The 19,151-nt window shown below is 40.6% G+C and overlaps 1 protein-coding gene and 1 long non-coding RNA gene across 3 annotated transcripts in view; one reads left to right on the forward strand and one right to left on the reverse strand.

Moving 5' to 3' along the window:
• LOC128694658 (transmembrane protein 53) overlaps positions 1–19,151 on the reverse strand; it is a 52,460-nt gene that overhangs the window by 9,399 nt on the left and 23,910 nt on the right. The window contains exons 5-7 of one of the 2 annotated variants that reach the window (XM_070095840.1): positions 18,423–18,583; positions 15,619–15,773; positions 12,791–12,932 (exon numbers count right to left, since the gene is read on the reverse strand). In XM_070095840.1, coding sequence (XP_069951941.1) covers positions 12,806–12,932; positions 15,619–15,773; positions 18,423–18,583 — 443 coding nt within the window. In that variant the 3' untranslated portion in view covers positions 12,791–12,805. Of the gene's footprint in view, positions 1–10,215; positions 12,933–15,618; positions 15,774–18,422; positions 18,584–19,151 lie in introns of those variants that run through there. The other variant, XM_070095841.1, reaches the window with a different exon arrangement.
• Positions 9,914–19,151, forward strand: part of LOC138854184 (uncharacterized) — a 161,870-nt gene continuing 152,632 nt past the window's right edge. The window contains exon 1 of the long non-coding RNA XR_011393404.1: positions 9,914–10,019. This is a non-coding gene — a long non-coding RNA (uncharacterized lncRNA). The remainder of the gene's footprint in view (positions 10,020–19,151) is intronic.

The raw sequence follows: 19,151 nt of genomic DNA on the forward strand, positions 1-19,151 counted from the left end.
AAAACGCCCACAACAATGCAGACACACTCGTTTTATGTGTGAGGAGTGTAAAACACCACTGTGCATGACACCATGTTTCAAAGAGTTCCACAGGCTGCAGAACTTCTAGAAACATTCCCTGTGACTGTATATGTGTATATAAAATATAGAAAAATAGTAACAAACAACATTTCATATCGTTTGTTTGTGTAAATATTTTCTATAAACAAAATAATGACAACAGTGTTTATGCCCTTATTGTGTAGTATTGAAAAAGAAATAACTTACAAAATACTGATCATGTTGGCCTCAGAGGCCATAAAAGTTACTCAGAAAAAGAAAAATTGAAAAATAATTGAAAATAGTACATAAAAAAGTAAATAGAAAAATACCGGGTGACGGCAGTCGACGATGTTACCAGATGTTGTTCAATTTTGGCAAACTTCACGCCTCCATATCTCGGCAAGTATTGACGGTAAAATTTTTTTGTTTAGCCTATAATGTTTAGAAAAAAAAAAAGCTATTTTTTCATAAGAAAAATTTTTTTTTTTTTTTTTTTGAAATTTGGCCGACCCTGAGAACGAGTTTCTGAGAGGGCCTGTCGACCCTCAAAGGGTTAAATTAGTCAGATCATCTCATCAGCCATAAAAGTACTGCACATTTTCTACATTCATAGGGGTGAATGCTGAGCTTTTAAGGATCATAAATTATTATTATTATAATCAAAAAGAAGCGCTAAGCCACAAGGACTATACAGCGCTGCAGGGCAGGAAGGAAGCGAGGGCATCAGGTGGCAAAAGGGAGATGGACGAGTAATAGGTTACGGATAACAGCGGGGTAGTGGATGGTGAAAGGGTAAAGGGCAGCAAGAGACTGAACTAGAAAGGGCTGAGGGGAGTGCGAAAAGTATCATCAGAGTTTGTGGAGTAAATCAGTCGTTGTCAAGAAGTCAATGAGAGAGTCAGGATTAAAGGAGGGTCCATCAGCAAGAAGGGAAGGTAAAGAGAGAGTAGTAGAACGAAGACGACGTTGGAGGTAAATTCTGCGTGCTTGTTGATAGAGAGGGCAGTCTAACAGAATGTGGCTAATCGATACTGGAACTTGACACTGCTCACAGAGAGGAACAGGGTGCCTCTCCATGAGATACCCATGAGTAAGACGAGTGTGACCAATGCGAAGGCAGGAGAGAGTGGTCTCCCAACCTCGGCACTGATGACAAGAAGACGGCCAGTAACCTATGCTCGGTTTAATAGAATGAAGTTTGTTACCGAGCAGAGTTGACCAACGTTGTTGCCAACAGGTGCGAAGGTGGGTAGCTATTGCAGCAAAATAGTCCAGAAATAGAACACCTCGATAGGAAATTGGTAGGTCATGTACTGCTGACCGCGCAGCAGTGTCTGCCTGTTCATTGCCCTGTACGTCGACATGACCAGGGACCCAACAAAAAACTATCTTTATGTTTGGTAGAGATACGACGTAGCCAAAGTTGGATACGGAGAACTAGGGGATGAGATGTATCAAATTTTCGTATAGCCTGTAGAGCACTAAGGGAGTCTGAGACTACTACAAATGATGACACAGGCATAAATGCGATACGAATAAGTGCTGCAAGAATGGCACACAGTTCAGCAGTAAAAATGCAAGCTGAAGATAGTAAATGACCCCGCATGACGCTGTCCGGAAACACTGCTGCGAATCCGACGCCGTCTGAAGACTTAGAGCCATCTGTGTACACAGCGGTGGCATGAGAATGGGAGTGGAAGTGATCAAGAAAAAGAGAGCGGGAAGCCACCGTAGGCAGTTGAGATTTCGAGCAAGGGAGTGAGAAAGAACAGACCCGAACAGCTGGAACTTCCCAGGGGGGGTAGGGAAAAGTGAGATGCTACATGAACATATAAAGGTGGTAACTGAAGGGAAGACAAGAGTGAATGTAGGTGAAGAGAAAAGGGACGGAGCAAACAGGGGCGGCGAACGAATAAAGAATGTCTACTAATATCGGTGACCATTCTATAAATGGAAGGATTGTGTAGATCGTGAGAGCGTACATAGTAGCGAAGGCAATGGGCATCACGGCGATCAGACAAGGATGGAACATTCGCTTCTGTATAGAGGCTCTCAACAGGGGAAGAGCAAAAAGCACCAAGGCACAAACGTAATCCTTGGTGATGGATAGAGTTAAGGCTAGAGAGAGTAGCAGGAGAGGCCGCAGAATAAATCTGGTCACCATAATCGAGTTTCGATAAAACGAGGGCTGAATGTAGGCGAAGCAGAGTTCGACGATCAGCTCCCCAGGAAAGATGAACAAGGGTTTTAAGAAGGTTTAGCCGGCTGTGACAAGTTGCCTTCAGAGAGGTAATGTGAGGTTTCCAGGATAACCGACGGTCAACCAGAAGGCCTAGAAACCTGACTGTAGCACGTTCGGGGATACGGGAGCCATAGAGATACAAAGGATGATCGGAGATAACAGAGCGTCTAGTGAAAGTAATTTGGTGAGTTTTGGTACTTGAAAATTTAAACCTGCGTGGTGGCCCAAGTGGAAACACGGTCGACCGCATGCTGGAGAGAAACTGCAATAAGATGACAGTCAGCGCCTGCACAAGCAATAGCGAAGTCATCAACATAGAGTGATGACCAAATATTGGGTGGAAGAACAGAGGCCAAATCATTTATAGCAAGGAGAAAAAGTGTTGTGCTTAGAACACATCCCTGAGGGACACCTTCAGCTTGGATGAAGTCCGGGGAAAGAACATTATTGACTCAAACACGGAAATGTCTGTCAGTTAAAAAGTTCTTAAGGAAGGATGGTAGATTGCCTCGGGGGCTTAAGGAATGGCCCTGGGCCAAAATATTATACCTCCAAGTTGTGTCATATGCCTTCTCAAGGTCAAAAAATATGGCAATAACTGAGTGATTATTCGCAAAGGCATTACGAACATACGTATCCAAGCGTAGTAAGGGGTCTATGGTAGAATGACCCTTACGAAAGCCATATTGACTAGCGGAGAGACTGTTGTGTGTCTCTAAATACCACATTAAACGTCGATTTACGAGACGTTCCATCACTTTGCAAACTGCACTAGTAAGAGCAATGGGACGATAGTGGGAGGCATCATGTCCTGTAGTACCCGGTTTGCGCAAAGGGAGAACAATGGCAGATTTCCACAGCTGGGGAAGAACTCCTTGTGCCCAAATAAGATTGAAGAGGTGTAAGAGGACTACAAGGGCTGACCGATGTAAATGTTGTAACATACGAATATGAATGTCGTCAGGCCCAGCTGCCGATGATCGGCAAGCTGAGAGCGTTGCCTCTAGTTCTTGAAGTGTAATAGGCACATTATACTGTTCTTCTCTGAGAGAAGAAAAGTCCAAGGGTACTAACTCTCTGGCAGACTTTGAGGAAAGAAACGAGGGGCATAGATGGAGCCCTCGGGAAATACGGACCAGATGTGTGCCAAGTTCAATGGCAACGTCGAGAGGGTTTGCTACATCAACACCAGCGACCCGTAGAACAGGAGCTGGGTCAGGAGAGTATTTACCACTCAATTTCCTCACTTTTTTCCAGAGTGCACTCATAGAAGAAGCAGAGGTGATGGTGGAAACAGTCTCGCCAACAAGTGCGTTTAGCTTCACGGATGACACGGCGAGCGATCGCACGCTTTGCTTAAAATCAAGAAGTCTCTCAGCGGTTCTATTGTACCGGTACCTGCCCCATGCAGCACGTTTCAAACGTACTGCATGAGCACAAGCAGGAGACCACCAAGGCACGCACTTCTGAGAATGCCTGCCTGAGGTTTGGGGTATAGAATGAGAAGCTGCGGTATAAACTGACGTCGAGAAGATGTGTAGGAGCTCATCAATGGAGGATGAAGAAGGAACCTCACTAAAAGCAGTGAGGTGTGAGTAAAGATCCCAATTTGCCCGATCAAATTGCCAGCGAGGGCTACGGAAAGGTGGTGAATAGGAAGGAGAAGTAAGAATGATCGGAAAATGATCGCTGTCATGTAAGTCTGGTAGAACAGACCAGGTGAAGTCTAGTGCAGTGGAGGAAGAGCAGACTGATAGATCGATGCAAGAGAGAGTATGAGTACGAGGATCAAAATGGGTGGGAGTACCCGTATTTAAAACATGGAGGGGGTGAGAGGCGAGAAAAGCCTCCAACTGGATGCCACGTGAGTCACAATGAGACCCCCCCCCCCCCCAGAGGAAATGGTGGGCATTAAAATCACCAAGTAACAGAAGTGGTGGTGGTAAGGATGAAACAAGAAAGGCAAAGTCTGGGATAGAAAATGCTCGAGAAGGAGAGAGATATAAAGAACATATTGTAAACCACTTATTCAAGTGGATACGGGCTGCAGTGTAATGCAGCGAGGTGTGGACAAATAGTTGACAGTACGGAATATCATTGTGTAGAAGAAGGGCACTTTCATTAAAGGTCCCATCTGAGAAAGGATCCAAAGAATACAATAAATTATAGCCTGAGATAGGTTGGAAAACAGCCGAGTGTAATTTTGGTTCTTGTAAGCAAGCACCAACAGGGGAAAACCTGGAAAGCAACATCTGAAGCTCACCCCGATTACCCCTGAGGCCGCGGATATTCCACTGTAAATAGGCCATGATTGGCGATGAAGAAAATACTAGGAATCTGTAGGTAAAGGCACCTACGGACTAGAGGGGTTAGAAAAGTCAATGTGTGGTGGCATTGGAAGACGTTCAAGTAGTGAAGGAACGAAGCGTTGCGAAGAATGGGGTTGTGAAGATGGAAGAGAGGGAAGAGAAGGAACAGGAAGTGAATCAGTGTCCATTGAAGGTTTAGTCTCTGCAATATATTCTGAAATGGCTTCAAGTGTTTCTGAATTCAAAGATGTATGGGAGACCATATTGGAGATAGAAGGAGGAGGGTGAGTAAAGATTGGGACAGTAATAGACTGTACCAAAGTAGAGGGGGAGGGAAGAGTGTAAGGGACTGGAGATGAAGTGTGGGGGGGGGGACAGAAGAGGCAGAAACCTGGGAGGTGGCAGAAGAGGGAGAAACTTGGGAGGAAACGGGGGTGGAAGGCATAGTACGAGGAGGAGGGTGAATCTCCACACTTGTAATAGAGCCAGAGAGAGGGGAAGAACTAGGTACAGAGACTGGAAAGGTAAAGTGTGGAGGTGGAAGAAGGGAAGGAAGGGGCAAAGAAGATTTGAGCAATGTGGATTTTTTGGACTTCTGAGTAGAGGGGCGATTGGTATTAGGTGTCGTACGAGGTCTTGTCGATACTGGGGCTTGTGAGGAAGGACACGAAGATGTGAGAACAGACTGAGTTGTAGTCGGGATGTCAGAGCCAAGGACAGCAAAAGGATTAGATGCCGTAGTGGCTATGGGAGGGGTAACAACAGAGGAGGCTGCAGAAGATGGGACCCCAGAAGTGGGGGGATGTTTGGAAACACGAGAATAAGAAACACGGGGTAGTCTCCCTTGGAGGCGGAGATGAGTAACTGCCATAGCATAAGGGAGACCTTCTGCCTCTTTGAGGCAACGGATTTCACGTTCATTTAAGTAGACTTGGCAACGGCGGGAGTACGAAGGGTGAGCTTCATTACAATTAAGGCAAGATGGAGGTTGAGTGCAAGATGTATTAGAATGGTCGTCGGCACCACAGACTGGGCATTCGGCCATAGATCTGCAATATTTCGCTGGGTGACCAAAACGCCAGCAATTTCTACATTGTTGCGGTGTAGGTATCAGCTTTCGAACTTGTAACCGATGTCCCTCGACATATACAGAGGACAGGAGTTCTCAGCTGTCAAAAGTTAAAGGAGCCACATTGCAAGGGTAACGTCTCTGCCCCCGGGCAGGAAGGACCTAAGTGTCTACTTTGAGGATTGGGAGATCCTGGAGTTCCAGCTGTTCAAAAATGTCATTGCCACATGATTGGAAATTCTGTTGGACTATGGTATGGGGCAGAATGACAGTACCACTACAAGAATTGAGAGAATGATGTTTTTCAATAGTGATAGGAGTAGTATTGATATTCGAAAGGAGAGAAAGATCATGAGCTTGGGTAGCATTCTGGACAGTGACGATGCGCATACCGCTCTTGAAAGCATGAAATGAAATATCTCTACCAACATGACGCAGGAGCACTTTGCCAATACTATGGTCAGAAAGGTAGGCAGAAGAAGAAGTCGGTCTTAAAGTAAAGAATTTAGTCCATTTTGTGGTCCGAAACTGAGCGTGGAGAGGGAGTGCTTGACGTGTCGGTCTTTTCCGAGTAGAATGGGAAGGTAACGAAGGAGCATCATCAGGAGATTGACGTTGGCGTTTAGGAGTAGGACCGGAGTTGGTCCAGCGTGAAATGGACGGGCGATTCGAAAATTGCCGTACTGTAGAGGGAGAAGCCGGAAGCATAGTCAAAGGAGAGCGAAGTTCAGACAAATCGAAGGAGTCAGTCGAAGCCCCGGTACCTGAAGTGGGTGAGGAAACAGCACCAGCAAGAGGTACAGGGGCATCAGGAGTGTCCGAAGAGTGGTCTAAACACAAGGCAGGGTCAGAATGGGGTGCGGTATCAAGAAGGGGCCCGGGGGTAGTGGGTTCATGGACTAGGGCTGCCATGGTTAGGTTACTCCTTTGCTTTTTATTTTTAAGAAAAAAAAGAAAGAAGAAAAGAAAATAAAAATAAAAAAAGAATAAAAAAAGGGGGAAGCGGGGAGGAATAGTTCCCAGGAGGAATGAAAGGGCCGGAAATCTCCCTCCGCGCCCAAGAGGACCTCAGCACCGCTAGTAGCGCAGATGCAGCATGGAACCCGTGCCATACCCTACCCTTCATGCCAGTAAACCAGCAATCCGGGATAGCAACCTCACATCTGCCGAGCTACCTCGGTGGACAAAAGAGAGGGCGGCTGGATATCCGCCACAAAGCATACCTCCTTCGGCCACCACCCCCAGAATCCGAAAGGTGACTTCCAGAGATACACCCGTCGCCCGAAAGACATCCAAAGCTACTCCGGGATACCGGAGAGGGATCGGGACATCCCCAGGCAATCCAGATTCCACAGCAAACTACGCCACCGCCAAGAACCTCAATGGAATGGGATGGACCCCGGTGTCCTTTCCCCTACCTAGGAACTAGCGCGCCTGTGGGAGAAATCCCAAAGGCCAAAAAGAGGAAGGGCAAAAGGGAGGGGTGGGGAGGAGGAGGAGGAATGGAAAAAGGGGAGGATGGGATAGGGAAGGGGAGAATGGGGGGTAATTAGGTTTGGTCTGAGGAAGAAGACCGACAGGGCTAATTCCTCAGACCAAGAGCCTCTTCACCACGCCAAGGAGCCCCCCTTGAAGAGGTAAGGATCATAAAACACCTGGGGTAAATCGCATACAATCAGGTTTGATCCAAAGAAGTCAGGTTCAGTTCCTTGGATAACAAGTCCCTCACTGGCATCAAAGAGCCTCCCTTGAAGGTAGGAAGTACCATACTACCAATGGCAAAAATATAAGTATTACCTTGTCATTAATCACAGGGCAGTTCTTTTCTTTAGGTGTACACACACACCAATGCCATTTGGATGACTGCTGGTCCATCAATACCACACAAATTCTTTATCTTCTTTTTGCTGACTTGTTCCTGTCATATGCTATATGTGCTCTGAGGGCAAGTGTATTTCCTTCCCACAGTCTTGTTTCTCAGTGATATGAGGTGGCAATTAATTCACCTTTATGATAGCCAAACAAACATCTAATTCTATGGCACTGATGATACAGAAGTATTCAAGAACATCAAAGAAAATCCAGTAGTAGATATACTTAAGTAATATTAAGTTAGCTAATAAGATAGTGTTGAGATTTAGCATCCAGGCCAACATTATCAAGGATTCAACAGATATGACATCAGGAACAATTCCATCATGAAAGGTAATAGTAGTTGATCTTCCAGGTTTAATGATTCTAAGTTAAGGAGAGGTGTGGGATTATGTGATAATGAATCTAATGCATGAGAGTTATCACAGTAGCTCTCTGCTGATGGCACAGTTCTGGGAAATTCTTGAGACAGGTTGAAAAGGTTGGGAGAGGAATCTGGCAAAAGTGCAAGGTAATGAGAATAACAAGAAGCATAGACAATTAAAGACTGGATATCAGATGGAGGGAGGGAGTATGGAGGAAGTGAATGTATTAAGATATCTGGGAATGGACATGTTGGCAGAAGGGTCTATGAAAGAGGTGAACCACAGAATGGACAAGGAAGAATAAAGATAGGTGGTGTGTTGAGGCATCTGTGGAAAGAGAAATTTATCTAAGGAGCCACAAAAATTAAAGGGCACATACTCACCTATTTGTGGTTGCAGAGGTCAAGTCTCAGCTCCTAGCCACCTCTCAACTTGCCATTTGCCAGATTGACTCCCTAGCCATGTGGTTGGTATCATACCTCCTCTTAAAACTACATATGAAGCCTTCCTCCACCACTTCTTGGTGATAGTTCCACTTCCTGACCACTTACTAATATCCCTGTGGCTCATCTGTTTCTTATCTTTCAGCTGGTCCTTGTCTACCCTATCAGTTTCCAAAGTATTTTGCAAATTATGTCTTCCCTGGTGGTTCTGTCCTCCAACGTAGTTGGAAGTCATCAGCCTCTTCTTGTAGCTCATACCCCTTAGCTGTGGAACAAACCTTGTTGCATACTTCTGTACTTTTTCCAATTTCTTAACATGCTTTCTCAGGTGCTGCATATACTCCAAAATGGATGTTGTATAAAGAGAACCAACACTTTCATAAGGGTGTGAGGCATGGGCTTTAAATGTTGCAGCAAGGAGGAGGCTGGAGGCTGTGAGGATGTCATGTGTGTTTGAGAGCAATATGTGATGTGAATATTATGTATAGAAAGTAGAAGTTGGAGTGGGATTACCAAAGGTATAATTCAAGAGGCTGAGGAGGGAAAGGAGGGTGTTGACAGTTTGAGCATTTAAGAAAGGATGGAGCAGCATAGGAGTGTGTATTAATCTGGGGTGGAAGGAAGGAGGGATGAGGGATATCCTAGGATATCCCATAAGAAATAATGTAAATCCAATCAATCAGTTCCAGACACCCAAAAATACTAACGAAAAATACATTTTATAGAGAATGACTATAGTTTTACATACAAAAAATAAAAAATATAAATGACTAACGAAATGGATAAATGAACATTTAACATCACTTTTACCTTTATTGACGACTTGTTGGCATATGAAAGACAGCGAGGAGGGGAGAGGGAGGAGAGGTTAGTGTTTGGAAGGGGAATCCCCCTCTATAAGGACTTCAGGTATCAAGGCCCTATCTGGGGTTACTTCCCTGCTTTGTCTTTTACTGGCACTAGGACCAGCTTGAGAATCACTGGACCCCTGTCGTACAAAAAATCTGTCCAGAGAGGTCTGTTTCTGGAGTCTCTAAGATTTGCCTAAAATGGGACAAGGCAATGTCATTGAACATGTTGCAGACACGACTTGCAACAGCTTTGTTGGGGTGATATTTCTCCACAAAACTTTGCAACTCATTCCACACATCTCCTTAATCACTGAAGAAGGCACATTCTTCCCCCTCTCTTCCTCCTCCTCTGAAGCAATTTCCTCAGCTGTGGTCTGTTGCTGTTCCAGTTGAAGGTCTTGTAGCTCTTCAGTGGTTAGCTCTTCCTTGTGGTAGTCCACCAACTCTTCCACATCCTGGCCACTCACATCCAACCCCATGGACTTCCCCAAAGACACAATATATTCCACAATAGGCATAGGGTTGTCAGGGTCAGCCTCAAACCCTTCAAAATCCTTCTCAAGGGCACATTCTGTGTGGGTGCAGGCAGGCGGACACGTTTGGTACGGTAGACCATTGTCAACTCTATGAAAACCAAGCCGATGTACAAAAACTGGGACAAAATTTCGACGAAAAAGTCACTGAAAACCAAATCCTACAAAAACCAGGGCATACGAAAACCAAGGTTCCACTGTATATACACCCGAGTAATGTATATTTCATAAAGTAGATACAATAACCCTTGACTTAATGGACTTATAGAGAACAGCAGGTAATGGCAATTGTGGTAGATAGAGACTTTTGTTATAATTATAACAATAACAGACAGTTCTGTAAACAATGGACTTTGTTGTTTTGAAATCAAGTGACCCAGTGGATTTTGCCACGTATTTCCAATATCTGTTAAATCAAGGTTTTAATATATTACAACACACATATGCTTTCAATGTTAATTTTACTAAAATAGGTAAATGACACATAAGCACTGTGCAGATTTTTAATATTTAAGCAAACTTCTCTGCCTTCACACATTACTCAAAAATATGAAGACAGTGCAGAAACCTAAATCTTAAAAAATATAACTTTATACACCAAAATTTTCCTTTAGAAAATTGCTTCCTTAAAAATTTGGAGGGAATACATGTTTGAAAACTTCTACACAATTTTTTTTTGCAAAATAGGGGTAAAATGAAGGATAAAATAAAGTTGACAGCCAACAAAATGAAATTAAAACCTTCTTTTAAGCATAAGCTACTTGACTATAAAGACATTTCACTTAATTTCATATCAGTAGCAAAGAAAATGCTAATTTTTATACAAATCAAGCTGCTATTTCTTCTATGCATTTGGTGTTCTTGTTGGCTTAAATATTTGACACCAAATTCAACAGCTGCATTATGCAAGACAAATAAGATGTAAAATTACCCGAGCTAATAGCCTTGTCATTTCATCAGTATAGATATGCAGTACAACCTAGAGAAGGAAATGGATTCAAACAGGGATAAAAGACAATAGCAGGTCTTCTGATGCTAGCATGGTATAAATACAGACAGACATATTAGTGAGCAGAGTAGGTAAATATTGGCATCTTTTGTAAACCACAACTCAGCCATGAATTCATATGAATACAGATTACCATCTGCACAATTTAATTATAATGTCATTAGAGGTTAGTTTGAGCATGCACGTTTTTTTCCACTTTGAAGATATACAGCAGATATCTTCCTTCATGTAATTAATTTTGTGATTTCAACATTTCTTTACATTCTAAAACATTATCACAATTGGCAGCAGCTAGTGAACACATGCACTATGACCCATTAAACACAACTCTGTCCCAGGTGGTAAAAATGTCTAACCCCACTAGGGTATACAATGAATCGATAAATTTTCTTCTCTATACAGATAGGTCCTGTTTTACAGCATTTCACTAATGTAGCAGTTTTTAATACCCATTCTTCATTTATTCAGACTTTCTTCAATAAATATATTCATCACTCATAAGCTAAGGATGAAAATATTTTAAGGCAAGTAATGTATGTACTGTATATGCATTTTTTAGGCCTAGCTATATTGCCCACTTAATATATAATAGTAATGATGTTATCAGGCTTCTGTATGCATTTGAAAGAAAAGAAAAAGGCTATGATTCACTTTACAGCAATTTTTGCTTTACAGGGGTAGCCCAGAACCTAACCTGCTGTATAAGTGGGGCCCACCTGTATAGTACTGTACTTGTAAGTGCGAATGATTCCCACAGAAGTGTCTACCTACATGTAGTCAAAGGGGATTTTTATTACAGTACCCTTATCACTACACATACTGGAATAAAGATTTAGTAGTAATAAAATTAATTTATTAAAAATAATTACTCCCAGAATATTTTATAGCATTTGAAACAGACACAAAACTGTGTTGACAGAAAAGCTTCAAATCCAACAAACACTGAAATCAAAATTCATTTGGACAAGACTTGTATGTACACTGCCAACTCTTTATCCTATAATTTGTTGTCAAAGCTTTCTTTTCCATTAGCACATGCAATGGCTCTCCTAAATTTCAAGTAATATGCATAAAATTCAAGTAAAAAAATTAACATCATTTAAGAAGAAATGGAAGAGATGTATTCTGCACACACAAGCTTGTACATGTCAGTAAATACAAGCCAGTCATATTAAAAACCAACTAGAGCATATACTATTTAAAAAAAAAAAAAAATCAGTTCTTCAGGCAAACCACGAACTGAACATACTATATGGGCAAATACATAAGTGACAAAATTGCTGCAAAAGAACTGTGTGTATAAATCCAGTTGACTGTAACATGAATACAACAGATTGTAATATTTACTAATACAGTAATATGAAAATAGGCCAATAAACTGAAATATTAAAATATACTATACATCTTAAAATAAAGAGAATAAAGTGACAATTTTAATGTGCAAGATAATTTACACTAAGTCTATAGATTTGTATGGTTTCACTTATTTCATAGTTCTGCCTCTTAAGAGCCTATCTTTTCTGTAATAAGAAGCTAGCAGTGTATATACGTCCACCCTACTCTCAATATAAGCAGCAGCTTAGTGGATATGAAACTAAAAAAAAAAAAAAAAGCCTAAGAATTCAGAGAAAAGACCAGGATTGTGTGTTTGCAGCAAGTGACAAAAGTGACATCAGAAATATATTTGATAATATTTAATAAAGCATTTAGGCACATGATAGGAGGCAGGTGACAATGAAAATGACAAGTTACTATATTCAAGATATTTCTTGAAGGTGAAAACAAATTATATTTGAGTAGTATAGCAATAACATGCAACTTTGTGAATAATCAAATGGGTATACATTATACCTTTTTTGTTTTTTCAGCCACCTTCCTATAGTGCTAATAATGCTATTTGTTTTAATATTACTGTACCAATCTACTACCCAAGTGACCTCTATTCTTTCCTACACTAAAGCAAGCTACAAATTTACATGAATTCTTGTTTTTTCCATTACAGATTAAATAATTCCTTCACCTTTACCTTAGGCAAAAGAACATAAAATACTTTACCTTCTCAATAAATATTTAATCACTTTTGTGTTTACCCTCATCAGCAGCAACAGAGGTGGGTTGTTCCACAACTGGAACATCCTGACTGAGACACAAGCTCAAGAAAGAATACACGGATTCCCTGTATTCTTCTGGGTACATCCTGAGGATATAGAAAACAAACTTCATAAATTCATCTGTATATGCAATAAGATCACAGTAAACAGGTGATATCACAATATGCAAAACAACCACTGAAAAAAATAGTGAATGTCCAAGCACTTTTGTGATTTCTCACATTATCAAGGAACTGTGAAAATAATATAACAGCAGAAGGCTCATATGGCTGAGATAATACCTCATGGTCAACATCTGACACCTCATCTGTCCCTGTATGATGGTGAGATGGTCTGAGACTTGTCAAACATAGCTTAAAGCCTACTGCTGTTCTATTATTATTAGTTTCTTGATAATGCGAGAAATCACAAAAGCACTTTGAAGTTCACCATTTTTTCAGTGGTTGTATTGCATATCTGCATACCTGGAGCATACCTGGAGAGGGTTTTGGGGGTCAATGCCCCCACTGCCCGGTCTGTGACCAGGCCTCATGTAAATTTGCAGTCCAAATCTGCCTATATTAAGAAACTGTATAATAATTCTAGAAAAGAAAGATGAGTATGCCTTAATTCATTTATTTTACACTGAAATTATTAATAATACCACTGGGTGATGACACAAACCAAAGCTACCAATGTGTCCAGTTTCAACACAGGAACACTAATGTGCCTGAACAATTGATAACCACAACAATGCATGTGTGATTCATGATAGTTCTCATGGTCATCTCAGGCAGTGGAATAATGAGAGATTAGCCATCAAATAAACACAAGGAAGTGCACAGAAATCTCCCTCAACACTATGTTCAATACAATTGCTCAAAACAGTCGAAGTTTTAGCATTTACAAAAATGTTAACAAAGAATTATCATGAGGCCTGCCCATTATAAGGCCATGGCCTAATAAATGTTATTTACAAATCAATGTACTGTATTTTTATTCTTTACTTCTTTACCTGTACAACTATATTAAGTCTCTTGGGCCCCTGCCCTTGCTCCTCACCTCTCCACATTATATCTGTACATCCTCAATCTGTAGAGTTATATACATTAAGGCTAAGCAAAATGCCTGGTGAGCATAAAAACAACCTATAATAAAGCAACCAAAATGCTACACATACCCATTTACGTAACTGATTGTTGGTCTTTTCATAACGGTTTTGCTCTCAAAGCAATCATGAAATTTCTATCAGTATTACCCGAAGCTTATTATAGTACAGTGGACTCCTGAGTTTTGTGATTAATCCATTCCAGACTGCTGAAAGTCGGAATTCACAAATGTCAAAACCATTTTCCCACATAAGAAATAATGTAAATCCCATTAATCCATTCCAGACACACAAAAGTATTAAAAAAAATTATTTTTTTTTATAGATTAAATATAGATTTACATACAGAAAAGAATGAGAAATCAAGTACATATATAACAATAATAACATCACACTTACTAAAGATTCTTGTTGGTGTATGGAAGACGGGAGGAGTTGAGAGGATGGAGAAGTCACTGGACCCCTGTCACACAAAAAAACTGTCCAGAGAGCTCTTGCATCTCTACCCTCTACCACCATCACTACCACCCTCTACCACCATCACAACCTCTACCACCATCACAACCTCTACCACTCTCTACCACCATCACTACCACCCTCTACCACCATCACTACCACCCTCTACCACCATCACTACCACCCTCTACCACCTTCTTTACCAAAGGGCTGGCACTAGAAGCTTTCTTTGGGCCTATGGTGGCTTATATAGCAGTTACAAACACAAAAACAATGGATTATTATGAAATGTATCGTATGAATGCATGGGCTGATGGTCATTCGCCCAGAAACAATGCCAGACCAACTCTCTGAATGTTGTGTGGGAGCCTTTGTGTACACCCGGCCGCTGGACGGCCACTCGGACGCCTTCCATACGACGGATGAATTGCGAGGCAAATCACGAACTGAAAGGCTATATTTTGACGAAAAAAGTTGCGGAAAGTCGAAATTCATGAAGCGTAAGGCTCACGAAACTTGAGGGTCCACTGCATTATTATATACTCACTAAAAAGTGCTACACCCATAAAGTAGATATCTTCAATCTTAAACTGATATACATGTATATTATCAATATCTGTTAATTAACAATACATTTGAACCTGAAATTTGTGAGGGGTACATTCCTAGATGTATTCATGTTTGTGTATACCACTAAATTGTTTCTATATAATAAATTTTGTTTCAAATTTTTAATTTTAGTCACCTCGTATGACAGATATGACTGACGGAGGAAGGGTTCTTCTCTTCCCCATGGATTATTATCATCATCATTTTGCCCTACTGTTGCTTAAATTTATTTTTTTTTTCACTAACATACTTTGCTTCAGTCACATTTTCACTATTACAGTCATAATTACTACCATTCATACATAGTGCTTCAAACACATTTTAAAAACCAAACGTTAAACTAAAAATTAAAATAGTTTTATTTATTGTTTCCTGACTTAAGTTCGCTCTGATAACATGCTTTACTTATTTTGTATCATTATATTTTATCTTTCTAAACTTCTTTTTCTTTTCCACGTTAAAATGAACAATTAGTATTCATATACTACACATCTCTTTTGTCATTTACTAACATCCTTCTAATTTTATATGCAACTTTAAAGAAGGTTTCTATTTACCACTCATTGAAATGGGACATTTCGCCAATGCTACCTCAAGAAAACTATAGCAGCAGCTCGTACCTGTAATGCTGTACATGGGGAGAATCAGCCCAACACTTGGCCACAACAGGAACCCCTAGTTTCTGCCGCTCAGTGATGAAAAACTCAACATCATCAGAACTAATTAATTTGTCAGCTCGCGAGTACAAAAACAACTGTGGGCAGCGAGCAGGGTCCTGAAAGGTGAATATTTTAATGAACCTGATCTTAGCAAATAAGTACTTTATTAATGCAAAACCTCATGAAGAACTAAAATTTACTGAACCGAAATTAAATGCATACAATATAAACAGTGCCTGCACTCTAAAGGAGGGGTTTGGGATCTTTGCTGTTTAGAGGGACATCTAAACTATTGTATCTGCATGCCTCTGGCAAGACAATGGTAGTGTAAATGATGGTGAAAGTATTTCTTTTTTGAGTCACCCTGCCTTGGTGGAAGACGACCAGTGTGTTAAAAAAAAAATATACACTAAATGTAAATGAGGAGCCTTTAATTGAGCTATGTGTAGAAAGAAATTTGGTAATAAGTAATACATATTTTATGAAAAAGAGGATAAATAAATATACAAGGTATGATGTAGCATGTAATGAAAGTAGTTTGTTAGATTATGTATTGGTGGATAAAAGGTTGATGGGTAGGCTCCAGGATGTACATGTTTATAGAGGGGCAACTGATATATCGGATCATTATTTAGTTGTAGCTACAGTTAGAGTAAGAGGTAGATGGGAAAAGAGGAAGGTGGAAACAACAAGTAAGAGGGAGGTGAAAGTGTATAAACTAAGGGAGGAGGAAGTTCGGGCGAGATATAAGAGACTATTGGCAGAAAGGTGGGCTAGTGCAAAGATGAGTAGTGGGGGAGTTGAAGAGGGTTGGAATAGTTTTAAAAATGCAGTATTAGAATGTGGGGCAGAAGTTTGTGGTTATAGGAGGGTGGGGGCAGGAGGAAAGAAGAGTGATTGGTGGAATGATGAAGTAAAGGGTGTGATAAAAGAGAAAAAGGTAGCTTACGAGAGGTTTTTACAAAGCAGAAGTGTTATAAGAAGAGCAGAGTATATGGAGAGTAAAAGAAAGGTGTAGAGAGTGGTGAGAGAGTGCAAAAGGAGAGCAGATGAAAGAGTGGGAGAGGCACTGTCAAGAAATTTTAATGAAAATAAGAAAAAATTTTGGAGTGAGTTAAACAAGTTAAGAAAGCCTAGGGAAAGTATGGATTTGTCAGTTAAAAACAGAGTAGGGGAGTTAGTAGATGGGGAGAGGGAGGTATTAGGTAGATGGCGAGAATATTTTGAGGAACTTTTAAATGTTAAGGAAGAAAGGGAGGCGGTAATTTCATGCACTGGCCAGGGAGGTATACCATCTTTTAGGAGTGAAGAAGAGCAGAATGTAAGTGTGGTGGAGGTATGTGAGGCATTACGTAGAATGAAAGGGGGTAAAGCAGCTGGAACTGATGGGATCATGACAGAAATGTTAAAAGCAGGGGGGGATATAGTGTTGGAGTGGTTGGTACTTTTGTTTAATAAATGTATGAAAGAGGGGAAGGTACCTAGGGATTGGCGGAGAGCATGTATAGTCCCTTTATATAAAGGGAAGGGGGACAAAAGAGATTGTAAAAATTATAGAGGAATAAGTTTACTGAGTATACCAGGAAAAGTATACGGTAGGGTTATAATTTAAAGAATTAGAGTTAAGACAGAATGTAGGATTGCGGATGAGCAGGGAGGCTTCAGAGTGGGTAGGGGATGTGTAGATCAAGTGTTTACATTGAAGCATATATGTGAACAGTATTTAGATAAAGGTAGGGAAGTTTTATTGCATTTATGGATTTAGAAAAGGCATATGATTGAGTGGATAGGGGAGCAATGTGGCAGATGTTGCAAGTATATGGAATAGGTGGTAAGTTATTATCACTGATTACATTACCATTCACAAGACGATTTAACGTCTCATAATTATTATACACATTAGAGGTCACTCCATTAAGATCTGAGGCCGATGAGCGAGGATTAACACACGGGTATTTCCCCTGGACACACACCATGGCTGTGCACCAGTCACACCCGGTCAAACCATTATTCACTAATTTTACCACCTTTTTACGGTGGTCCCGTAAATCACGTTCCCTCACTCTTCACCAGGAACAGTTACGACACTTCCTATTATGAAATGAGGCCTATATTAATCCTTAGGCCGCCGTGAATGCCAATTTCCTGGTTCCATGCTTTCCCAGCCTCCTCACCACATTCAAAACACTCCCGCCTCCCCCATGGCCCGAGTCGACCTATACCCCCGCACATCCGCGCATGCGCAAAGGGAACTCTTGGTTCTATCCTATTGTCAAATACATTTTTGACTCATATCGACACATTAAACACCTATTAGGCGCTATAGCTTCGGAAAATCAAAAATTTTCCACAACAACTATCCAACATAGATAAATGGCTTGGCTAACACAAAACTTGGCAACTAGAAGGAAGTTAAATCACAAAGCACACTAACTTAATATTCAGACATCAAAACACTATGACTCAAGAAATCGTAATGACACGATTGCAAACAAACCATACCAACTTCGTATTATTATAATGGGAATTTTTAAGCATTAAATATGATGCCACAAATTCCCATCCCTACCTATCTTAAAAATAATAGTTTTCTCAATGTTGCTATTATTTATACTGTACTAATAATTATCAGTATTGTTGATTACAACTGTTCATCATATGCTCCACACTACCATCACTGACCTAAATCACATATGATCAGTTATAGAGGATTGTTTGTACTGCTTGTACATATATGAAATGTAAGTCACAGAAATAAAATTTACCTCAACAAGAGCCCAGGGAGGATGCTTTGGAAGTTTACCGGAGATAATGGTCCACAAAACTGAGAGTATTCCATAACTTAGCATGTACAGTGCCATCCCAAATGATGCAAAAATTTTCTTCCACACAGACCCTTGTGTAGCTCCATACACAGCACGTACCCCTACAATAAAGAAACATGCAACAGAGTGCACTACAGTACAATAAAAATGTCAATGCATTTATCAACATTATGGTTTAAAATTTCTTAAGAGGAATGTTCAGCCAGATTTTCTGAGAGCTTAAATTTTTTTTATTGTATATATTGTCATTCTATACATCAAACACTACTGTACATGATTAAGAAAATCATTAAATGTGAACATCATATAAAATCCATGCGGTTTCTTGGGATCAAGGGCATGGATATCTTTTCCTGATTACATATAGAAAATATTTTTCCAAATATACATTGTGAGTGAACTGTAATATCTGTGTATTTACATCATGCCAAAATGTGAAAGAATTAGGAAAATATTGATGACAGTTCTTTTGGAGAATTCTGAAGACAAATTGTAAAGGTTGGTCGATGAATTTGGGAGGGTGGGTACATAAAAGAAGGAAATTAAAAGTGAACATAGAAAAGAGGAAAGTGATGAGAGTAGCAAAAAATTATCAAATGAATATCAGACTGGAGGGAGGAAGTATAGAGGAAGTGGATGTATCGGGATATTTGGGAGTGGACATTTCAG

The sequence above is a fragment of the Cherax quadricarinatus genome, chromosome 51, assembly GCF_038502225.1.
Source record: "Cherax quadricarinatus isolate ZL_2023a chromosome 51, ASM3850222v1, whole genome shotgun sequence".
NCBI classification, from domain to species: Eukaryota; Metazoa; Arthropoda; class Malacostraca; order Decapoda; family Parastacidae; genus Cherax; species Cherax quadricarinatus.